General features: G+C 42.9%; 1 protein-coding gene across 1 annotated transcript in view; it reads left to right on the forward strand.

Annotated features, from left to right (window-relative positions):
- The first annotated feature begins 10,801 nt into the window (after window positions 1-10,801).
- Window positions 10,802-26,344, forward strand: part of LIN7A (lin-7 homolog A, crumbs cell polarity complex component) — a 129,732-nt gene continuing 114,189 nt past the window's right edge. The window contains exon 1 of the mRNA XM_063447146.1: window positions 10,802-10,908. Coding sequence (XP_063303216.1) covers window positions 10,872-10,908 — 37 coding nt within the window. The 5' untranslated portion in view covers window positions 10,802-10,871. The remainder of the gene's footprint in view (window positions 10,909-26,344) is intronic.

Here is a 26,344-nt window from a genome sequence, read left to right on the forward strand (position 1 = left end):
TTAAAGTTACATTGTAACACTGATATCTGTAAGGAATCCCTGAATAACCCTTCACATGTATATATATATTTTTTTTTTAAAAGAAGACAACCTTAAGGTATTTTGACTCTTTTCATGCAAACATTTTACCACCAATTTATGCAAAAAAATAAATAATAATTGGTGATTTTTTTTGACACACATAGAAGTTTAAGAATACATGTACTGATAACTTTAAGGGTTACTGCCAAAGAGCACCCCAATATGTGTTCAGCAACATCTCCTGAGTACAGTGATACCACTCATGTATAGGTGTGTCAGGTTCTCTGGGGGCTAAAAGACCTTATTTGGAGGGTGCGCATTCCAGTTTTCCAACTTGGAATTTTCACAGCTGGTCATCATGCACCCATGTCCTATTTGGGAAATTTTTGAAGCCGGCCAATGTAATTTACCCCCATCAAACCATGTATTTATTTTTAAAAGTAGACAACGAAGGGTATTTAATATGGGGTATGTCCAGTCTTTTTTAGTAGCCACTTAGTCACAAACACTGGCCAAAGTTAGCATTTATATTCGTTTGTGTGTTAAAAATGCAAAAACTATTATGAACACTAACTTTACATACCCCGTTTGCAATACCTTGAGTTGTCTTCTTTTGCAAATGGTATACCATCTTGGGGGTAATTCTTATTCCTGGGCTACCATACGCTATCAAAGGCAACATAACCAATCTGGCAAATAAAACAAACTGAAAAATCAAGCCTTATATTTGACCTTGTAACTTTCAGAAACACTATAAAACCTGTACATGGGGGGGGGGGGGGGGGTTCTGTTATACTTGGGAGACGTCAATGAACCCAATATTAGTGTTTCAAAAACAGTAAAATGTATCACAACAATGATATCATCAGTGAAAATGCTGTTTGTGTGAAAAATGCAAAAAATTTCACTTTCACTGACAATATCATCGCTGTAATGTTTTACACTAATATTTGTGTTCAGCAAAATCTACCGAGTAAAACAGTGCCCCCCATGTATAGGTTTTAGGGTGTCTTGGAAAGTTACAGGGTTAAATATGACTTTTGGCCTGGGTTGTCAGTAAATTATTTATGTAATTATGTATATGGACACATTAATATTTTGTATTATTTTGATTTCTTTATATATACATAGATATATGTATATAATTTCATTCTAAGTGTATTTTGATATCAATATATATATATTAATATCAAAATACATGTAGAATAAAATTACATATATATGTATATATATATATATATATTTAAAAAAAATATTTTGACATTTTTAAAATTTATTTTTAATTAATTACTATTTATTATTTATAATATATATACTATATATAGTTTATATATATATATATATATATATATATACACACGTGTGTAATTTTACTCTAAGTGTATTTTTATATTAATATATGTATATATTAATAAAGAAATACACTTAGTATGACATTATATATAAGATATGTATGTATATATATATATATATATATATATACAGAATTTATATTTAAATATAATATATGCTATAGGTATATATATAGTATTTGAAAAAAGAGATGCACTCTAGGGTCTTTATAAAGTGAAGTGGTACTTTAATCCGTATAAAAGTTTACATCCATCTGATCGACGTTTCGACCCATTCGGGTCTTCCTCAAGATCAATGTATTAACCTACTGTTAATCTATATATAAGAAAATATTAAGTGTACTCACCGGTGGTGATGAACTCCCTCATCCCCATGGTCCGAACCCCGGAAGTGAGTGCCGTGCGTCATGTGATGTAACGTGGCTAGAACGTGGTTGCTAAGAAAACCGATGTATATACAAATTAGAAAGACGGTCTTTTCAATGCCGTGAACTGACATAGAGGTGCCCAGTGCTTAAGCTATTACATGTACTAGTGCTGCATAGTGTGGAATTATATGTTACATATTACTAGTGTCCAAATCTGATTGATATCTATAGCAGGTGAGAAGTGAATATATACATAAGTGTACGAGCCAAAAACTATATGTGTATAGACCTGAGTGTCAAAAAAGTGCCAAACAGAAGCTGGGGAAGCAGACGGACGCATGGTGGAGGAGCTCCGGGTAAAACTAACACAAAACCCACCTTTTTCACACTTGGGCACCGGCGAAACCACCGCATGGTGAGTCCCGAACCCCCCTCGCACCAGATGGGGAGAAAAATGAAAAAACAAAAGCCGGATAAGCCCCGACCCGGCATGGATATCGGGAACCTCTGGCGGCAGGCCCATGAGGCCGCGAGCTCCAAGATGGCGTCCCTGCATGGCAGCTGCTCGGACTTCTATGAGGGGTCCTCAGATGACACGGAGGGAGACCCATCACCGGCCCCAGCATTAAAACAGCCGGCCCAGACACGGACCCAGCCACCCACGACTGACCCCAAACCGGTAACTATGGAAGCCATAGGAGACCTCATGGCTGAGCACCATAGAAAAATTGCGGCTGACGTGGCTATGATAAGGGATGACTTAAAAAATTTGACAGGTTGACTGCAGACAGTGGAGGGAATCTCCAAAACACATACCACTCAAATAACTGAGCTCCAAGCTGCAATCAGTGCACTGCAAAAACAGAACCAACTACATGACCAGCGATTCTCTTTACAGGAAGACAGAAGATGCTACAAAAACCTAAAGGTTAGGGGGGTGGCTGATTCAGTTCCAGACGCGGAACTCCCACACTTTACCAGGCGGCTCCTCACCGCACTCTTGACCACGCAAACCGCCAGGGCGATTACGCTAGACGGCATATTTTTCCTGCCAAGACCGACCAGGGCACCACCTAGAACCTCTAGGGACATAGTACTCCAATTCCAAAACCTGAGGGATAAAATGGCAGTCCTAGCAGCCACCAAGGAACAGTCGGAATACCTCTTTGAAAACATGACCCTGTCATTCTTCCCAGACCTCTCCAGCGGAACATTAGCGTGGCAAAGATTTCTACAACAATTCACTACAGTGCTACGAGCCAACCAAATCAAGTACCGCTGGGGGCCAACTCACACCCTACACATCATAAGGGGAGACACGCCACATACCGTAAGCAACATGCATGAAGCCACGAGGGCCCTGGGCGCACTGGGTCTCCCCCTGAACGCCCTTCTACCAGCACGACCACCGGCGAGAACCACGTACCCCCTTGGGCGGGATGCAATCAGAGCACCGGAGTTCGTGCCGAGGAGGCCTCAAGTGGAACAACACGCAGTGGCCACGACCTGAACCAGACCTGACCTGACAAGACCACCAAAAGACTTTTGGGACATTCCCCCATGCAGCATCAATCCACATCACCTAGAGAGACTCTAAAAACACCCCCACTTCAGACCATAACTACTGACAGGCAAGCAGAGGCCCAAACCAGATCCTGACTGCCTACCAACTGAATGATAACCCCCCCCCCCCCTCCATGCCAAGGGGTAATCTAGGCGCACATACCATACACCACAGTGCAAACAACTAATCAGCAAGGGACTCTAAAATCCCCATTAGACCACGCGGTCACAGTACCCACCGAGACCCGGAGGACTCACCCCCCTCTCTCTCTAACTAGACTGCAACACTATAGTAGACCAACGACTAACATTACATATCTTAACCTGACACACTAACGGACACTCAACAGGAACCAACACGACCCAGCCAAGGAGACTGGAGTGAAGGACCCCTACCCTATAACAGACGCGACTGGTACCACTTACCTTCACAACGACTCACTTCTTACACAAAAAATATATGTGCATAGACTCTTGCCAAAATGTTGTTGAATGCTTAAACAAACATAGACACCAGCTGTTGTGGCAGGTGAACTGTTGAATAACGCTTTGCTCACATGCACACAAAAATAAAGAATTAAAAAAAAAAAAAGTGCCAAACAAAGTGAAAATTATATCCATAAGTGACCATAATCCAATTTATAAAAAGTATGAACTACATGTTAAAATAATTGCACATGTCATGGACAGATTCAGGAAATATTATTGATGAAATTAAGCTATTCTAAATCACAAATTAAGCTCCACCACAGGACAGTGGGACATAAATCGTAGATATATATAGGTACATAACCAATTTGAAATAGTCTATGTGAGCATAGGAGCATGATACTATAACTATATAATGTACTTACTGCCAAACTATTGAAAAAAGTGCTCAGTTAAATCTATCAACAGGAGTAACATATTTAATTCCATAGTGTTATTTCTCTCACTACTGTTATCCAATTATCTATATGAAAAAGAACAAAATATATTATTAAGGAGGGTAGGTATTAAGCTACCAATAGATAACCAACTGCTGAGTTGTTTAGATAGAAAAGAGAGACATTGCATTATAGGGGATTAAACAAAATGCATAAGCTAGCAAAATAATCTACAAACAGGTCAGGCAGATATTCAGAGGAACACAGAAAATACTATATTCTCATTATGGATGCAAACTTGTATATATATATATATATATATATTTTTTTTTTGTTTTTGTTTTTGTTTTTTTAATTTATATCAAATTTTTTTGTTTTTTTTAAACTTTTTTTAAAAAACTTTTTTCACCAGCAGGGGGACTGTCTGTCAGTTCAGGCAGTCCCCCTGCAGGCAACACCAGAGCGATCATATGGCCCTTGTAGTCCTTTTTCCCCGAGCGATCACATGGCCCTTGTGGTCCTTTTTCCCAGAGCGATCACATGGCCCTTGTGGTCCTTTTTCACAGAGCGATCACATAGCCCTTGTGGTCCTTTTTCGCAGAGCGATCACAAGGCCCTTGTGGTCCTTTTTTGCAGAGGGGGGGGCTGTCTGAGCTGTCAGACAGTCCCCGCAGTGGAGAAGAAGACCGATCGTCGGCAGGGATTGGGAAAATACATATGGAGGGAGAGGGAGGGAAGGGGTTAAATTATTATTATTATTATTATTATTTTAATTTATTTTCTCTTAACTGAGTGCCTCGACCCCTCGAAGCACTCAGCACAGGCAGAGCATTGAAAGCCTGCCTGATGGCTTCCAATGCTCTGCCTCACTGCCGGGCGCCATGTGGAGAAACCCAGTGCCCGGCAGTGAGGGGGGGTAATGCAGGATGCCTTGACATTGAGGCATCTCTGCAATACCATCAGAGTGACTGGAAGTGATCATGATCGCTTCCAGTGCTCTACTTTGCTGCGGACGTATCAGGTACATCCGAGGTCGTTAATGACCAGTTTTTGTCGGACGTACCTGATACGTCTGAAGTCACTAAGGGATTAACTAACACTCACAGGGTTATTCATTAAATAGCTTCAGGCTAAAATGGCCAATTTGGAAATGTTTCACATTGTGACTATTTTAAGAGTTATTTACTAAAGTAAGAATTGTCTGGAATTCATATGGGTTAAGCACTAAACAAACTCTGGTAAAATTATGGAATTTTGATGGCAATAGCAATTCTTATATTTACGAACGCAACAATCGCCTGGATGCATTCGATGTCCAGATTAAAATCAATGCTTTTACATCCGAATCCTACATGAGTTAAAGGATTCAGAATATTAACAATGCACCGGTTTTAAATAAAAAAAAAAATTGTGATTTTTTTTGTAATTTTTATATTTTTTTTTATTCATCAGTTGCGATGGGAATCCTGGATTCTAATTTGGCATTTTTGGGGGCTGAAAAAAAGACAAGTTAGAAAAAAGAAGACTTCTGATAATCTTATAATTATATATATATTTTTACAGGCATTCGTTTTATTGCCCCCTTCATTATTACCAGATAGTAAGGTAGGGTTAATTAATTTTAATCGGGATTGACTAGTGAAGTTGCGATTTCTCGTCATCAGGTGGGATAGGGGGGAAGACATGCCAATAATTGGTGGAGGTGGACAATGGCATGTCCCCCCCCATTATTTCATCATTTAGACCCCCCACGCGCCACCCATGGGTGGTTGCTGTTGGCAGGAAATTAGTTCCTCCCCTCTTTAATAATACTTAGGGCCCCCAACCACCCCAAATAGGTAAGGGCCAGGGGGAAGACACTAGGTCCTCCTCCTTTTAATATTATAATTAGGGCACCCACCTATTAACCATGGTTGGGGGCTGGGGGGGAATTAGGATTAGTTGACAATACCTACTGACAATGGATGGAGGCAGGGTGTTGGACAGTGGTCTCTTCACCCCCATTATTTATTTTAAAGTCCCCAGCCTAATGTCCATGAGTGGGGCACAGTGGGGATTATGCCTCCCCCCTGTTATTTAACAGCCCCATCTCATGGTAAGGTGCCTTACCAGCGACCGAGCAGCAATGGCTCCCAGTTGCTAGTATTAAACAGTTGATTTGCGACATGTGGGGGCTAGTGATGTACCGAACTGTTCGCCGGCGAATAGTTCCCGGCGAACATAGCATGTTCGCGTCCGCCACCGCGGGCGAACACATGCGGTGTTCGGTCCGCCCCCTATTCGTCATCATTGAGTAAACTTTGACCCTGTACCTCACAGTCAGCAGACACATTACAGCCAATCAGCAGCACACCCTCCCTAGCAGACCCTCCCACCTACTGGACAGCATCCATTTTAGATTAATTCGGAAGCTGCAACCATTTTTTTTTTTTTTTCAATTTATTATTTTTTTTTTTTAGTGCATATAAATGTTACAAGTAGATACTACCCCCAGACACTCTGTGTTACTGCAGATACTCCCTCCAGACACCCTGTGTTACTGCAGATACTCCCCCCAGACACTCTGTGTTACTGCAGATACTCCCTCCAGACACTGACACAGAGCAGAATAGGGACTGTTCCCCCTACATAGGGTCACTTGGCAGATATGGATTGACACCTATCCTAAGGATCCCTGATAAACACTGACACGGAGCCCTCCATGGGTGAAGATGGATTAATTTTTTTTTGTGCTCGGGTTTTTTATTTTATTTTTAAGTTCGACGGGTATGATGGCTTTTTATTTGGCCTTTTTTGGGGCTAAAAAAATGAAGATTTTAGAAGAAGAAGACGTTGAATAGTAAGTTGAATTTTACTTTACAGGGTAGTAATTTTCACTATTTTTTAGGGTAAGGGGGGTAGGTAGGGGCTTTTTTATTTGGCTGTGTGACTAGGGGCTTGGGGACACACACTGCATACACTATACACACACTGCACACACTATACACACACTACACACAATATACACACACTATACACACAATATACACACACACTGTACACACTATACACACACTGTACACACTATGCACACACACACTACACACACTGCATACACACACTATACAAACTGCATACACACTGCACACACTATACACACTGCACACACTATACACACACTGCACACTCTATACACACACTATACACACACTGCATACACTTTACACACTCTACACACACTGCATACACACTGCACACACTGCATACACTATACACACACTGCACTAACTATACACACACTGCACACACTATACACACACTGCATACACTATACACACACTGCATACACACTATACACACACTGCATACACACTATACACACACTGCACACACTATACACACTATACACACACTACACACACTACACACACACACTGTACACACTGTACACACTATGCACACACTGCATACACTATGCACACACTATACACACACACTACATACACACTGCACACACTGCACACATTATACACACACTACACACACTATACACACAATATACACACACACTGTACACACTATGCACACACTGCACACACTGCATACACTATGCACACACTATACACACACACTACATACACACTGCACACACTGCACACATTATACACACACTACACACACTATACACACAATATACACACACACTGTACACACTATGCACACACTGCACACACTGCATACACTATGCACACACTATACACACACACTACACACACTGCATACACACACTATACACACTCTATACACACACTGCACACACTATACACACTATACACACACACTATACACACTCACTATACACACAATATACACACACTGTACACACTATACACACTCACTATACACACAATATACACACACTTTACACACTATACACACACTGCATAAACATACATTTAAAAAAAATTGCAGCTGTTTTTTACATTTCAAAGTTGGGGAGGGGGGTGCCAAATAAAGGATCCGCCCCGGGTGCCAAATGCTCCAGGTACGCCCCTGTATAGAGGGGAGCCATGTTACTCTGTATATAGAGAGGAGCCATGTTTACACTGTATATAGAGGGGAGCCATGTTACTCTGCATATAGAGGGGAGCCATGTTACACTATATACAGTGGAAACATGGCTCCCTCTATATACAGAGTAACATGGCTCCCTCTATATACAGAGGGGAGCCATGTTTACACGGTATATAGAGGGAAGCCATGTTATTCTGTATATAGAGGGAGCCATGTTTACACGGTATATAGAGGGAAGCCATGTTACTCTGTATATAGAGGGGAGCCATGTTACACTGTATATAAAGGGAGCCATGTTACTCTGTATATAGAGGGAGCCATGTTTACACTGTATATAGAGGGGAGCCATGTTTACACAGTATACAGAGGGAGCCATGTTACTCTGTATATAGAGGGGAGCCATGTTACACTGTATATAGAGAGAGCCATGTTACTCTGTATATAGAGGGAGCCATGTTTACACTGTATATAGAGGGGAGCCATGTTTACACAGTATACAGAGGGAGCCATGTTACTCTGTATATAGAGGGAGCCATGTTTACTCTGTATATAGAGGACTGTTTGCGGTGCGTTAAACGGGGAGTTTGGTCTGTCACTGTGAAGCGGGCGTAACCCTTACACTACCTGATCGATACAACATCATACCTGATGTTTTAAAGCACGTTATTCCAAACAATTTAGGAATGTTAGGTGATTTCTGCCCTTTATGGATTAAAAGCAGACTCTGCATCAACTGTGTAATTTTCCATGGGAGTTTTGCCATGGATCCCCCTCCGGCATGCCACAGTCCAGGTGTTAGTCCCCTTGAAACAACTTTTCCATCACTTTTTGTGGCCAGAAAGAGTCCCTGTTGGTTTTAAAATTCGCCTGCCCATTGAAGTCAATGGCGGTTCGCGCGGTTCGCCGGTTCACGAACATTTGAGGAAGTTCGCGTTCGCCATTCGCGAACCGAAAATTTAGGGTTCGCGACAACACTAGTGGGGGCATAAGAAGAATTAAATCCTCCCTTATAGTAATATGTGGGTTTGTTTAATATTTCATTTTTTAATGGCTAGCATGTGCTGACAAGCTGCCACATAATTAACCCCTTTGCGCTGCCAATGGACAACTTGTTTCTAAAAAGCAAGTGAATGAAAATTTGTGGTTGTGCATCCAATCGGATGCATTAAGTCCCCAATTTTATTAAAACCGATGCATTGTGAATCTTTCGAATCCTACACTTTTTCATATGATTTGAATACAAAAGCAATGATTTAAATCCAGGCACTGTATGCATCTGAGTGATTGCTGAAGATTCTCTTTACTGGGTTTAGTAAATATGAGAATTGTCATTTCAGTCAGAATTCAAGCATTTGCAACGGATTTTGTCCATTAGGACAAAATCCAGTGTTTAGTGAAAAACCCTGTTGGCGAATAACCATGTTTGACCTAAAAGTTAACATTCCCTTGAATTCACTTTGAATTCTTGTCAATCTGCAATTTAATCTCTGATAAACCCTCCCTGTGTGTCTATGGAGTTCAGAATTCTGCTATTCATAAATTCGCTGAGTTGATGAGTAAGGGGTTAATAGCAACCGTTAATAAAACATGTATATTTCTAATCGACTGTTTTCCCAACAGTTACATAGTTACATAGTTACATAGTTACATAGCTGAAAAGAGACTTGCATCCATCAAGTTCAGCCTTCCTCACATATGCTTTTGCTGTTGATCCAAAAGAAGGCAAAAAACCCAGTCTGAAGCGCTTCCAATTTTGCAACAAACTAGGAAAAAATTCCTTCTTGACCCCAAAATAGCAGTCAGATGTCTCCTTGGATCAAGCAGCTATTACCCCACTAATTAGAAATGATATCCCTGTATGTTATGTTTTTGCAAGTATTTATCCAATTGCAATTTAAACATCTGTATAGACTCTGACAAAACCACCTCTTCCGGCAATGAGTTCCATATCCTTATTGCTCTTACAGTAAAAAAACCTTTTCTTTGCCTTAGATGAAATCTCCTTACTCTTTAACAGATGCATCAAATGCACAATTTCTCTGACATCACACAATATTATTTATTTTATTCGAATAATTTCTTTACAAATCTCTCTATATTTTTACCACTTTCTCCATTCCGTCCTAGCCCATCCTACCAGCTATATTATAGATTGCTAGCAAATCCTTTTTTTCCCAAGACATTTTCTTACAATTCATACAGGGCATTAGTTACCAGGGAAACATTACAATAACTATTAATATTCTTTTCTGCAAAAAAATAAAAATCCATTAAATGCACTTAACTGGCAACCTATGTAAGAGTTAGTAATTTATTGTATTTTAAATACCAAGTATGGTAGCAGTTAACCATGTGTGTGCCAGGAGACTTTCCATCTTTTCCAATGACACATGCAGCCAGGTCAGCCTCAATATCTAGATATTTCTAATCCTGCATTTGATATTTTCCTCTTGAATTGAGAGCTTGCAGTGCTATCTCTCAAATTCCCTCATTAGAGGGATAAAGTTAGCAGCTCAAGCTAGCTGCTGCTGTTTCTGTTCCTCTCTCTAACACTCTCCCCACCCCCTCCCCCTTCCTCCTTCCCTTTTTTACACTCCAGTTCTTCTGCCGCTGAAGCACTGAGCGTCACTCCACATCCAACGACAGACATGGCGACAGTGGTCCAGCCCCTCACATTGGATAGAGGTAGGACATGACATGTTTGTGCTGATGATGTGTGTGAATGCCATGTAGAGCAGGGGTATCATTCACCTGGCAATGTCATTGAGACTCTCTTTCTCTGAGCACAATGAATTGATATAAAGCAGGGATATTGCACAGGGATCTGATTCCATTGATGCATTAAATGTACAATGTATCCAGTGCCCCAGTTTGCTTTGGGTTTTTACCAGCATTCTGTTGTGCTGGCCTCTAGGTGTATTGCACTGGAGAAAGGTCTATTATATGCACATCAGATGAAACCAAGCTGCAAATTGCTACCTGTAAATGGAAGGCATCCTCGTTCTGGGTTTATAGGTTCATTGACTTCCAACCTGATCCTGATCACCGAATGGAATGAATTTGAATGGGATTTACAGAGAGCAAGGGGGTACTTTGTATTTTGGATTATCAGCACACATTGTGACAATATCTGACATCTCCTGAAGTTTTACCTTGCACAAGGCACACTATAGGCAGTGCTGTACAGATATTCTCATTGTTATCCAGGGATGAGATACTTGAAGTTTAGCTTCTAGACACAGCAAATTTCCTAGAATACACATTACATCATATTACTGATGGACAGGACATAAAAAGTGGAACATTTCATAGAGTTTACATGTTGCAGGAGAGAAATATATTAACTACTAATCAAGACAGTTAGTACACTTGGGATTTCTGACTCCCTTTTATCAATTGATGTTCCTACCTGCAGTAGATTTATTCTACAGAGAGCAGGGAAGCACTTTTCATGCACAGTGCTCTATGATATGTGTCCAGGGGGAAAGGAATTGAATCCTGCAATTATAATGACAACACAGTCTGCAAAGTATAGGTGTACACTTCCAGGAGATGTTATATAACAATCTGGCACTTGCAAGGCTTAGATGCTGGTGAGGGAAGGGAAGTTGAGAATGTGAAATTGTGTTAATCAGATGCTGAAGAAAACTGAAGTTGAAAGCACTTCATTAAAAACACAGTGAACAAGTTAGGAATTAATTCAGGGAAGTAAAACTAAAGGCAAAAAAATAAAAATGAAAATAAACAAGATAAAGCTAGATTTGCTACCTTGAGAACATCATGGGTATTGCAGTGAATATAAGTATTATTTATGTAAGCAATGACATATAATATTATATATATATATATATTGTTGCTATTCTTTATATTTATGCAGTTGCTGTACATGAGGTGTATACATGAGGTGTAGAAAGGAGAGAACTATAAAGATAAATATGATATAAACCAACATACTCCATAGGGAAGAGACAGACAGTGACCCTGATTGTTACATAATTATGTAGTTAATTAGATTGGAAAAAAAGAGACAATGTCAATATAATACACCAGAGTTTCTGTTCATTTAGAAAAACACAGTAAAATGCATTAAAAAATTCACAATTTTGACTTACAGGGTAATTAAATTTGCCCTTGTCGACTATACATAGATTACACAACTATAAACATTTTTTTTTATTGTTTAGATATTTAAATCTTTTTTCAATTTAAATATAATGTACTGTTATGAACAAGGATTTAAAAAGGTGTTTTGTGTTCCTTTACTGTATAAAAAAAAAATATGCTTCTTAATACAATGTTTTATGAGTGCAATAAAAAATGGCATGTATGTAACAGCTTGTCATAGAGATTCTGCTATAAGGCAAGTCTACTATATCCTTTCTGCTATTCAGGACAATTGCTTTTGGCATATAAATTATTAACATATAGAAACATTACACAATATAATGTTGAAAATGTATCTATACATCAGTCCTTTCTTTCCAGAGCTTTGAACATGCACGCAAAAAAAATTCAATTGAAATCAAGCCCAAAGAGAGACATCATGTTATTGTAAAGTGATCACGCGTGTGACATGAGCTTGACATCTTCATTGTCATGCACTCAGATGGGTACTAGATGATGTGGTGTTGATCACAGATGTGATTGAGAATGCAACTGCGTACTCGAGACACTAATGATGCTTGTAGAATCCTGGAACTTTTTGTTTATCTATACTTAAGGATTGCTTGTACATAGATCCTGCTGTGTTGAATTGTCTTTCACATGCTTCGACTCATAGGCTGCCTTTGGCATTTTAATACTAAGGACTAAAGCTCCAGTAATCCATAACAGCTGGTGGGAACCAGAGGTTACAGATTTATACTTGCACCATCAACTTTTCTTCTCGGTTATATGTATATGACCTCCATCTATTCCCATTCTTTTAGCACAGTCCAGAAAAACTAAACTGTATAATAAAATTATACAACATAACTGTGCTGGTGGTGATCTAGAAAACTGTAAATTCTCTGTATGCCTTTTCTTTATTAATTTCCTTTGTCTCTGTGCTTTAGCATCATGGAGGAAATTTATTAAGCTATAAATCAAACTATTGTTTTTTTTTTTTACTCTCTGGAAAGAGAAGGATTTTGAGTCCCAGATTTATTTTATGATGCCGTATATATACGCCATTGAAATTTTACATGTTTATTACATAAGCATGAACAAAAAGCAAAATCTCTGTCTCGCCGGATAGATACTCATCACAGTTTAGTATTAGTATATCTCATATAAGAAAGGTAATAAAAGGATTTTATAGACACAGATGATATGACATAGGAACCATTCACAATAAATTCTATGGAAGTTTATTGCATTGTTTGTCTTCTGGCTGTTGTGTATGTGCTGCAGTATTGGTCCGTTAGTCGTGATTTTTGGAATATTGTGTTTTGCTACCTGAGGAAAGGAAATCAAAGTAATTTCCTGTGATAAAAGGAATGGACATTCGTTACTCTTTGTTACAAAAGACTGCAATATGTTTTTCACAAAGAAATGCATACTTTGGATAGTAGGGGGCTATCTCTCTGGTTCTCAAAAAACAAACAGGGAGATGATGGGGGTTTGTCTCTGTAAGAAACCTGAAAAAATATGTCAGCAATGCAGATCCAAGAATGTAAAAACTTGATAAACCATATCATGGGATCTCATGGAGGTTGAAGAACTTAATGCTGTGCACTTCAATACCTACAAAATACTGCAAATGCTTATTGTACCTTTCCCACTTTCCCTTTGCAGATGTGTCCTTAATTGAACGATGTGTAAGTGAAATAATAAAACCTGGAAATCACGTGAAATCCCAACCATGGAATAAACAAATAAATATGTGTGTATGTTCGGGGCAACATTGATTATGATATGAAGTAAGATTGTTGTTAGCAAACATGTGATGGGAAAAAGTCGGTTGAGGTGTGCCGAAACCGACGTATGCTGTAGGCCAGTAAATAAAGTGGGCCTACACTAGAAGAGTATGGTGAATAAAGGGAGTAGAGGGTGGGGCAGCAGTTCGTCAGCCCAATCACAGTAGGGTATGGAAGGGGGGAGTTTAGATTCATGCAGATGCACACACACAGACACAGTGCCCTCCACTAATATTGGCACATTTGGTAAATATGAGCAAACAAGGCTGTGAAAAAAATTACTCATGTTTTAACCATTTGATCTTTTGTTAAAAAATACTCATAAATAATCTGCTCTCATGACTATCAAGCAATTGCAAACACAACATAGGTTTATAAAAAAAATATTTGTAAAATATATGTATGGCACAATTATTGGCATATGAATTCATATGAGAAAAATATATTTGACGTATATTCACATTGATATTTTTTTTTTTTATTACACCTGGGTGACCAGTAGCAGGAAATTGTTTAACCATGACTTCGTGTTTCACAGGGGTATAAATATTAGCTAACACATAGGTCAAATAGGCCAAACTCAAGCGCATTTAGTTTCCCAGACACTACTGGAACTTCAAATGGGATCGAGTTCCATGGCCAGATGAAAGCAAAATAGAGCTTTTTGGCAATAAACATCAGAGGTGTGTTTGGTGCACACAGAGAAGTAGCCGTATGGAAAAGTACATCATGCCCATGGTTAAATATGGTGGTGTCTTTTTTATTTTTTGCGGCCGTTTTTTCTGCCAGAGGACCTGGATATTTTATTAGGATACATGGCATCATGGACTCTATCAAATCTCAACAGACTGCCTCTGCAAGAAAGCTTAACATGAGATGTGATTGGATCTTTTAGCAAGACAGTGATCCAAAACATACATCAAAATCAAGGTCCTGCCATGGCCATCCCCACCTGAAGAGGAGCGTCCGCCAGCGTCGACCTTGAAATTTGAAGGATCTGGAGAGATTCTGTATGGAGCAATTGTCTCAGTTCACTTGTCCTGTATTCTCCAACCTCATCAGGCAGAATAGGAAAAGATATAATAACTAAGAATGGTAGGTTGCACCAAAAATATAAATTATAAAACACCTACAGAGCTAATAAGTATAAAAACACAATACGAGCTAAAACTTAAATCCAGTATAAAACAATAAATTAAAAACCATAAAAAGTCCAATATTGTGCAACTTGCAAGGATACAGCAAAGTCTTGTGGAAGAGTCTCTTCTTATTTGAAATATCAGGTCAGAGAATGCTCCGTATGGACAAATAGAAAACAGAGGTAAACAATAGTGATGTGTATCACAAGAATATAAGACTCTGATAATTTGTAGATCTTAAGTAGTCTTACTTAGCTAATACTAGCTCTAGTGTAATTTGCGTGCAGTGATATTGATCCCCACTTATAGGATATGCATGAAGATATGTTCAGCAGATATCTCAGCAATGGTAATGACCATTAAACCCAGGAAAACAGAGACTGTATTCCTTTATTAAAACAGCATGAAAAGCAATATACATGTTTGCCACACAAGGCTTTATGACTGTGAGTGTATATGGCACACTCACAGTGATAAAGCCCTGTGTGGCGAAACACGTTGTGGATTGCTTTTAATGCTGTTTTAATAAAGGAATACAGTCAACTGTTCCAGTGAGAACTTCACTAAAGAATCCCAGGTGGGGATCAAACCACTTATGCCCTATTTTTTGAGTGGTCTGTCTGCTCAACTAAAAGCGAGTAAATTACCAATATATTACTCCTGATCTATTTTATACAGCAAACAATATTGTTGTTTTTCTCTGTTTTTATGGGTCTTATGGTCACTACTTAAACAGTAAGAAAACTTACTTCAAGGTCTGCCAACACTGGCCCAGCCCCGATCTGCCTCCTTGGCTGACATTATCAGAATTGCTCATCTTAGCCAATCCAATGCTTTCCCGTAGGAAAGTGTCATGGAGGCCGGTTGGGAGGGGCCAAATGCATGGTCAGTCAGCATCTTCTCATTGAATCAATGGATCTCTATGAGGTCTGTTCAGTATATCCATGCAGAGACGCTGAACATCAGTGCTGCACACTATGCAGCACTGCCCCAGGAATCACCTTCAGTGGACATCTGAGGAGTGGCCACTGGAGGTGTCCCTAGGGAACCTTTGTCTCTGAAAAGTCAGTGTTTAAAGAAAAAAGCCTGCAGAGACAGATTACACTCACCAGAACAACTACATTAAGCTGTAGTTGTTCTGGTGGACTATAGTGTCACTTTAAGGCAAAAGTAACTAAACTGAAAATATTTTCCAAGCCAACTGAAATTCCTATTTGGCTATTTTGTCCTTAAATTTTAAATTCATCTTGAATTCCCATTAAATTCTTATTTCAGTAAATACCACTGACAGATGTGACACAAAGAACTACAGCAAGAGACCTGTCGAAGTACATCCTCAATGTGCTCAATACTGATCAACAATTATAACAAAACAATCCCTCTTCCTTGCCAAAGCCACCATTAACTATTATTATTATTTATAATTCTGTAGAAGGTATCTTATAGTGGACTTGCTTCCACCACCAACCATTCTATTTTACTGATTAGTCACATCCCACAAATCTCATAGAATCCCTCTTCTTCTTCAGAATTGAACCATCCCTTACAGCAATGGCTTTGGATCCAGGAATCCAGGAACAGATACATGTACAAGTAAAAGGCTTTAACCCCTTAAGGACCAAACTTCTGGAATAAAAGGGAATCATGACATGTCACACATGTCATGTGCCCTTAAGGGGTTAAATCCTGCACCCTTTCCACTGCAGACAGGGTCATCTTTCCCCATGGGCAGGCAGCAGTTGCCAGGGGCCCCACAGGCCTTTGATCTCCCCGGCCGATCCATGGAGAGCCGGCCATGCTCTCTTGCCGTGGGCCCTCTCGTGCCATGGGGAGATCAAAGATCTCCCTCACTGGCCCAAAGGCCCACCGAGTGAGGGCGGAAGGACCCAAAGGCAGGGGGGGATCTCAGAAGCAGATCGCTCCTCCCACAGGCTGTGTGGAGCGTTGCTGCGCTTTACCATGGCAATGCTCTACACAGCGCTCAGATTGCAAGGAGTTTGACAGCCTGCAGCCAGACGAGCTGCAGGCTATATAGATCACCACCTGACCACCAAGGCTGGCAGTGTTCCCCCCGCTTACTTCACTAAAGGTAAGAAGAAAGGTTGGGGGGAGGGGGACATGCAGATTTTATTATTTTTTTATTTTCCATGCACCCCTCACACTCTTCAACACACAAACACCACCCACCTGCAGCACCTTACACACAACATCTCTCAAAAACACACAGCACCTCACAAACAGCATCTCTCAAACACACACACAGCACCCCTCACACACACAGCACCAGTCTCACACACACACAGCATATCTCTCACACACTGAACCCCTCACACGCAGCACCTTCCACACACACAGCACCCCTGACACACACAGCATCCCTCACACACAGCATCCCTCACACACAGCACCCCTCGTACACACACACAGCACCCCTCGTACACATCACACACACAGCACCCTCACACACACTGCACCTCACACACAGCACCCCTACACACACGCACACACACACAGCACCCCTACACACAAACACACACTGCACCCCTCACCGCAGTCTGTGTATTTAGCAGTCTTTGTGTGTGTGTATTCAGCAGTCTGTGTGTATTCAGCAGTCTGTGTGAGTGTGTTTTCAGCAGTCTGTATTCAGTAGTCTGTGCACTGCTTTGCCCAGGGGCCCTAATGATGTTAAGATGTCACTGACTGCAGGATCATTATAGGCTTTCAATTGAGTAGGTGGGGTCAGGGCCGCCACCAGAAATTTTGGGGCCCCTAACTCAGCTCAGGGTCTGGGGCCCACCTCCAAATACCGCTCACTGGGTCCACACACAGACACAAACGCACACATTGATACATACTAACAGACACACATATTGAAACAGACACACACGCATACAGGCATACATACTGACACACACATACTGAGACATACACACAGGCATACATAGTGACAGACAGACACACATACATACAGACACCGACATACATACATACATACACACACACACACACATTCATACATACAGACACTGACATCCATACACACATACATTCATAATGGCATACAGACATACAGACTGACATACATGCATATATACAGACATACTGACAGACATACATGCATACAGACATCCATACACACATACACACAGACCTACGTTCATAATAATATGCAGACATACATTCATACTGACATACAGACATACATATATACATATATAATGACATACAGACATACATATACACATACATAGACATACATACAGACATACATGCATACAGACATACATGTATGCATACAGACATACACAAACATACATAGACAGACATACATACGTAGACATACATGCATGCAGTCAGACAGACATAGACATACACACAGACATGCATCCAGACATACATACATACATACACACAGACATACATACATACACACATAGACATACGGACAGACATAAATGCATGCAGACAGACATACATACACATACAGACATACATACACATACATGCATCCAGACACACAGACATACATGCATACAGACAGACATACACGCATACAGACAGACAGACAGAGACATACAGACAGACATGCATGCATCCAGACAGACATACATACATAGACATACATGCATACAGACATGCAGACAGACATACATACACATACATGCATACAGACAGACATACATACACATACATGCATCCAGACACACAGACATACACGCATCCAGACAGACATAGACATACAGACAGACATGCATGCATCCAGACAGACATACATACATAGACATACATGCATACAGACATACACACAGACAGACATACATTCAGACAGACATACATACACAGACATGCATACATACAGACATACACATACATGCATACAGACACACAGACATGCATACAGACATACACATACATACAGACAGACATACACAAACATGCATACAGACATACACATACATACAGACAGACATACACAAACATGCATACAGACATACATACAGACAGACAGACACACATACACATACATGCATACAGACACACAGACATACATACATACACATACATGCAGACAGACAGACATACACATACATGCATACAGACACAGACATACATACAGACATACATACATACATGCATGCACACACACAGCTCATTTTCCAGCCACCCTCCTGTCTCTTACCTTTTCTTTGCAGGAGGGTGGCTGGGGATGATGGGAGTCGGCGCTGCTCCCTCTTCATTGCTGGGCTCTCCCTCTTTACGGCTGGGCGGGCGCGCTCCTCCCGCGCGGAGTGAGCTGGGAGGAAGTGAGCACTTCCTCCCAGCAGCACTTGCGGCTGCTTTTTTTTTTTTTTAAAGGGGCCCGGTCGCGCTATACAACGGCCATAGCGCTGACCGGGCCCCTGAAGGAGGGGGCTCATCGGGTGGCCCTAAGTGTGTGGGCCACCCGATGGGCCCCACACGTGGGGCCCGGGCGGCCGGGCCCCCCAGGGCCGCCGGGCCCATGACAACTGTTATGGTTGTCATGCCCTGATGGCGGCCCTGGGTGGGGTTATTTTGCCCACTCACAATCACTTAAAGGACCAGTATAGTGCCAGGAAAACAAACTTGCCCCACCCTCACGGTCCCACTCTCGCCGGGCTGAAGGTGGAGGAAGGGGGTTAAACACTCCCTCGGCGCTAAGGGGCTCTCCTCCCCCTTCCAACATCATCGGCTGAATGCGCATGCGCGGAAAGAGCCGCGCGCGCATTCAGTCAGTCCATAGGAAAGCATTTTCAATGCTTTCCTATGGACGCTGGCGTCTTCTCACTGTGAAAATTACAGTGAGAAACGCGGAAGCGCCTCTATCGGCTGTCAATGAGACAGCCACTAGAGGCAGGATTAACCCTAAAGTAAACATAGCAGTTTCTCTGAAACTGCTATTTTTACAGCAGGCAGGGCCAATCCTAGAGGGACCTGGCACCCAGACCACTTCATTGAGCTGAAGTGGTCTGGGTGCCTATAGTGGTCCTTTAATTAGTCACTACCACACATATAAACACGTAATTAGCATTCCCTTATGCAGCCTATATAAACATACAGGAAACATGGTTTATTTATTTTGTGCCTGGCATTAATCTTAGACACATGCTCTATCTGGACTGCCAACCTACAATATTATTACTGTTATTTATTGTTATATATTAAAATTTGAGAGTGTATAAATATGTTTTTCATTTATGGAAAACATAAATTATGAAATGTGAGTGTTTTTGGTTTATTTTAAACACAGTATACTGTCCTAGAAGGATTTTATTAATGACACGGAGGCTCTTATTATGCTATCTCTTTCTTACTTTAATCCTCAACAGCAAAGAGAAAATATAACTGAAAGAGAAAAAAAAATTTAAAATATGAACAATATATAACAGATACAACCATATCTGCCTAGTAACAGGGCAGCCAATCAGCTTATAGGAACAGTCCATAAATGTCTTGCTATGCACTTCCACTTCCTTTGCTGCTGTCCTCAGACCAGCTACGTATATTTTTTCTCTCCTGTATATTTGTGCTTATTATTGTTACCAGGATTGTTTTACCTGTTGTAGCATTTTATTGGATTAATTATTTGATTTCTGGTTTTTGTTTCATGTGTTTCTGTGTATTTTATTGATTTTTGCACTTGTATTTGTGTATTTTTACATCCCCTGCACTCTGCCCGGTTTCCCTGCCTGTTCTGCACTGTTCTTCTACAGGCAAGGGTCCCGGGCTAGCAGGGGACGTTTTTCGCTTGGAGCTTTTCTGCTCCTTGGTTCCCCCTCCCATCCTTCGCGGCTCCGTGTGCCACGTTATCAGCCGGCCCGATCGGTCTCCTCGCACCCGCTAGAGTTCCCGGCCACGTGTGGTGCACGCGGTCCCCGGCCATTGACAGGGGGAGGAGCTCTAGGCACCAGCGGCACGCCCTGCATGTGGCGGCCATCTTTTGCCTTCGGCGCACACGTGGCTGGCATTACTCGGTGGAATTCCTGGGTTTCAAAGTCGATTCGATCGTCCAGTTCTTGCTCCGCCGAGGTGGTCAGGTAAGAATTCACCTGGCCTGTGGGTCTGTGCACGGGGGCTGTGCAGGATGCAGTACCAAACACGCAGGACAGGCAAGGACTGAAGCAGCAGGATAGTCGAGGGATAGCCGAGGTCAAAGGATGCCAGAGGTCAGGAACAACGAGGAGTAGCCGAAGTCAAGGGATGCCAGAGGTCAGAATAAACGAGTCAGAAGCCGGGGTCAATAATACGAAGTAGATAAACAGGAACACTGGTACAAAACAGGAACACAAGATCAAAGACTTGACACTGAGCACAGGGCGAGGCTGGGTTTAAATACCCTGCTGATGACCGATCAGAGTCAGGTGAGACACAGCCAAGTCAAGGTGCGGCCCCCGGTGTAGTAGCCATGCCAGGATGAACAGGACCGGTTAAAGTCTATGAAGAAGGAAATAAGGCGTGCGCTACGGGCCACCTCTCTCTCCGTACAACAACTAGCGAGGGTGATCGGTCTTTTGGCCTCATCAATTCATGCAATTTTCCCGGGTCCACTACACTATCGGGCCCTACAACGTCTGAAGGGATCCCATCTTCGGTCGGGCGGTTCGTACGAGAGCGAATTGAGTCTGGAAAGGGATTCCAAAGAAGAACTGCTGTGGTGGTTGGACCATATGGAGGCTTGGAACGGCCGGGCCATCTTCTGTACCGCTCCAGACGTGGTAATAGAATCGGACGCCAGCCTACTGTCACGGTTCTCACCTGTTAGACAGACAGCCAGACGTGGTCGCTCCTGGAGTTCCCAACAGGGGACTTGAACCGGGGAACTTATCATTCCTAGACCTGCTTTCTGCCTCTGAGCCACAGCAGCTTTACACAGAGACTACTGATTCCGGTCCTGTTCATCCTGGCATGGCTACTACACCGGGGGCCGCACCTTGACTTGGCTGTGTCTCACCTGACTCTGATCGGTCATCAGCAGGGTATTTAAACCCAGCCTCGCCCTGTGCTCAGTGTCAAGTCTTTGATCTTGTGTTCCTGTTTTGTACCAGTGTTCCTGTTTATCTACTTCGTATTATTGACCCCGGCTTCTGACTCGTTTATTCTGACCTCTGGCATCCCTTGACTTCGGCTACTCCTCGTTGTTCCTGACCTCTGGCATCCTTTGACCTCGGCTATCCCTCGACTATCCTGCTGCTTCAGTCCTTGCCTGTCCTGCGTGTTTGGTACTGCATCCTGCACAGCCCCCGTGCACAGACCCACAGGCCAGGTGAATTCTTACCTGACCACCTCGGCCTGTGGCTATCTGCAAGGGTGAGCAACATATCTGCACTACAGACTCCCAACTCAGGTAAGACCCTGACAAAAGACTTGACCAATATGGAGTCCGCAGAGATGTGCTCACCCTCACTCCAGCAAGTGTCCAGCCTGGCCCAGACTGTTTCGGAGCTGCAGCAAGAAATTTTATTTCTTAAAGGCGCAGTACATCCAGCCCCGGAACCAGCTTATCCGGAACCGTTTGTCATCATGCACGACAGATTTGATGGTAGCTGCACGTCCTTTCAGTCATTCAAGATGGATTGCGAGGTGTTGTTTTCTTTAAAGCCTCGAACTTATGCCACAGAATTCATCAGGGTCAGAGCGGCTATCAACCTGTTGTCTGGACGCATCAAAGTTTGGGCTCACCAAATGTTGCAGACGAAGAGTCCTGTCCTTGTCAGCTGGGAATCCTTTATTACTGCTATGGACTCACAATGCAAGACCACTATGCCCAAGCCAGCTCCACCTACTAAAAAATCGCGGAGTCTACGTAACCAAGGAACCGAGTACCATCACCACACCCCAGTGATGCCCCCTTATGATCCAGTTCCCAGGAAAACTCCAGAGGTATCCTGTGTTCCACTTGACCGTGAGGAACCTATGCAATTAGGACTTGTCCACTGCAAAGTGACACCTAGGGAAAGGGACCAAAGGAAAAGCCATGGCCTGTGTTATTACTGTGGAGAAAAAGGGCATTTCATCACGCTTTGTCCTGTTCGCCCTCCTAGACCTCCAGCTCTCCGAATGGGTACTAATTTCCTTCGTCCAGTGTACACCGCATACCAGCCTAAAAAGCTACAAGGGAGCCGTTATTCTTGCCCATGCTTGGCTTCCATGGAGAAAACTACACCCCCTGCTCCAGAGCCGCCTGCATCTACTGCCGAAGTTACTTCCTGTGGTACCACCGCTACTTCCTGCCCACCTGAAAAGGATTTACCTGTGGATTGTGCCATTGCTTCTAATGGCACTACGGTCCGTAAAGAAGACCTTGAAATGTTCGAAAAAGCATTGTTAGCTACGAACACTGTTCCTGCCGAAGTTGTGGAAGTGCTTGCCACCTGTACCCGGAACCTAAAAAACCTGGACAGTTCTTCAGCCGTACCAGAAGCTGGTACTGGGAAATCCCAAGCAATTAAGGGATTCCACACTGAGGACTTTGACTATGGGGATTCACTGGATTCTGATAGTGACCCTGGAGAGGTGTATTATTTCGATGGAGAACCTACTTACGTCCAGAGGTCATTTTTAAAGGGGGGGTACTGTCACGGTTCTCACCTGTTAGACAGACAGCCAGACTTGGTCGCTCCTGGATTTACCTGTGGATTGTGCCATTGCTTCTAATGGCACTACGGTCCGTAAAGAAGACCTTGAAATGTTCGAAAAAGCATTGTTAGCTACGAACACTGTTCCTGCCGAAGTTGTGGAAGTGCTTGCCACCTGTACCCGGAACCTAAAAAACCTGGACAGTTCTTCAGCCGTACCAGAAGCTGGTACTGGGAAATCCCAAGCAATTAAGGGATTCCACACTGAGGACTTTGACTATGGGGATTCACTGGATTCTGATAGTGACCCTGGAGAGGTGTATTATTTCGATGGAGAACCTACTTACACCCAGAGGTCATTTTTAAAGGGGGGGTACTGTCACGGTTCTCACCTGTTAGACAGACAGCCAGACGTGGTCGCTCCTGGAGTTCCCAACAGGGGACTTGAACCGGGGAACTTATCATTCCTAGTCCTGCTTTCTGCCTCTGAGCCACAGCAGCTTTACACAGAGACTACTGATTCCGGTCCTGTTCATCCTGGCATGGCTACTACACCGGGGGCCGCACCTTGACTTGGCTGTGTCTCACCTGACTCTGATCGGTCATCAGCAGGGTATTTAAACCCAGCCTCGCCCTGTGCTCAGTGTCAAGTCTTTGATCTTGTGTTCCTGTTTTGTACCAGTGTTCCTTTTTATCTACTTCGTATTATTGACCCCGGCTTCTGACTCGTTTATTCTGACCTCTGGCATCCCTTGACTTCGGCTACTCCTCGTTGTTCCTGACCTCTGGCATCCTTTGACCTCGGCTATCCCTCGACTATTCTGCTGCTTCAGTCCTTGCCTGTCCTGCGTGTTTGGTACTGCATCCTGCACAGCCCCCGTGCACAGACCCACAGGCCAGGTGAATTCTTACCTGACCACCTCGGCCTGTGGCTATCTGCAAGGGTGAGCAACATATCTGCGCTACAGACTCCCAACTCAGGTAAGACCCTGACACCTAAATGGTTGGGGCGCTCGCTGCGGTAGTGTCTCCACAGGTGGAAGATGGTCCGAAATCGAGTCGAGGCTGCACATAAATTGCCTGGAACTGTTAGCGGGATCATTTGCCATTCAGAGTCTATCTCCGACTCAGGGAAATTGTTGCGTTCTTCTACGCATGGACAATGTGTCCGCGGTCAGGTATATAAATCAACTGGGTGGAACAAAATCAAAACAACTGACGAACTTTGCAAAAGACTTCTGGCAGTTTTGCCTCCACTGCGCTGTATCGGTTACGGCCGAACACATCCCGGGATTGGACAACAAATGGGACAAATTGGAATTCGTGTTACCTGAAAGACTCAGGGGATTGGCATCTGCTACCTTTGACCTTTCGACTGATAGATCGGTTATGGGGTCCGTTGCAACTGGATTTGTTCGCATCCAGAGCGAACTCCCAACTGCCCCAATACTTCAGTTGGAGGCCGGATCCAGCGGCCACGGCGGTGGATGCGTTCCTACAAATGTGGCCACAGGGGCATCACTTTGCATTTCCGCCATTCAGCCTGATATCTCGGACACTGGCGTACTCATCCAGACAGGATTGTACGTTGGTGGTGATAGTCCCCCTATGGCAAACTCAACCGTGGTTTCCCCGTCTTCTGGAGATGGCGATGGATTTCCCATGGATGATCGAAATGCGACCGGATGTGCTTCTGGATCCGGATGGGAACTCGCACGAATTGGTGGATCAGAACCTGCTCCAGCTCACTGCTTGGTTGATCTCAGGGGACCCTGGTGTGTCGCGGACGTTCCGCAAGCTACTACTCGACTCTTGGAGAATGCCTGGGCACCAGGTACCAGAACAGCTTACAAATCTGCGTGGCGCGTGTGGTCTGGCTGGTGCGTGGGAAGACTGTTGGATCCACTTTCTGCCCCTCTGAATGAGGTGCTCAGTTTCTTGACAACACTTTTTGAATCTGGTTTGTCCTACTGCACCATTAATGTCTATAGATCGGCCATCTCAGCCGGACATCTGGGGATCGACGGATCTCCGATTGGACAACATCCATTTGTGTGTCGCTTGTTGAAGGGTATCTGTTTCTCTAGACCTCCGAGATCCAGGTAGTCTTCGTTTTGGGATGTTAACGTTGTTCTTGGTTTCTTGGAGTCATGGCCCCGTAATGAGGAGTTGGCGCTAAAACAGTTGTCATGGAAATTGGTTATGCTCCTATGTCTCCTTTCATGCAAGAGAGTCTCGGACGTCAGAGCTTTGGACTGGAACGCGATCTCATTCACCCCCGAGGGTGTGTCATTTAACATCTCGAGGAGGACTAAGTCGGCTTCTAAGTTGGTGAACTACCCTAGGTGTTCAGTCAGATCTGCTCTGTGTCCTGTGGCTTGTCTCCGAGTTTACTTGGATCGCACCCGCCAGTTGAGGTTATCGGACTTGTCTCAACTGTTTATTTCCTTTAGGACACCGTTTCTCCCGGTCTCCTCGACTACGTTGGCTC

Source organism: Pelobates fuscus, chromosome 3, assembly GCF_036172605.1.
Source record: "Pelobates fuscus isolate aPelFus1 chromosome 3, aPelFus1.pri, whole genome shotgun sequence".
Lineage (NCBI taxonomy): Eukaryota > Metazoa > Chordata > Amphibia > Anura > Pelobatidae > Pelobates > Pelobates fuscus.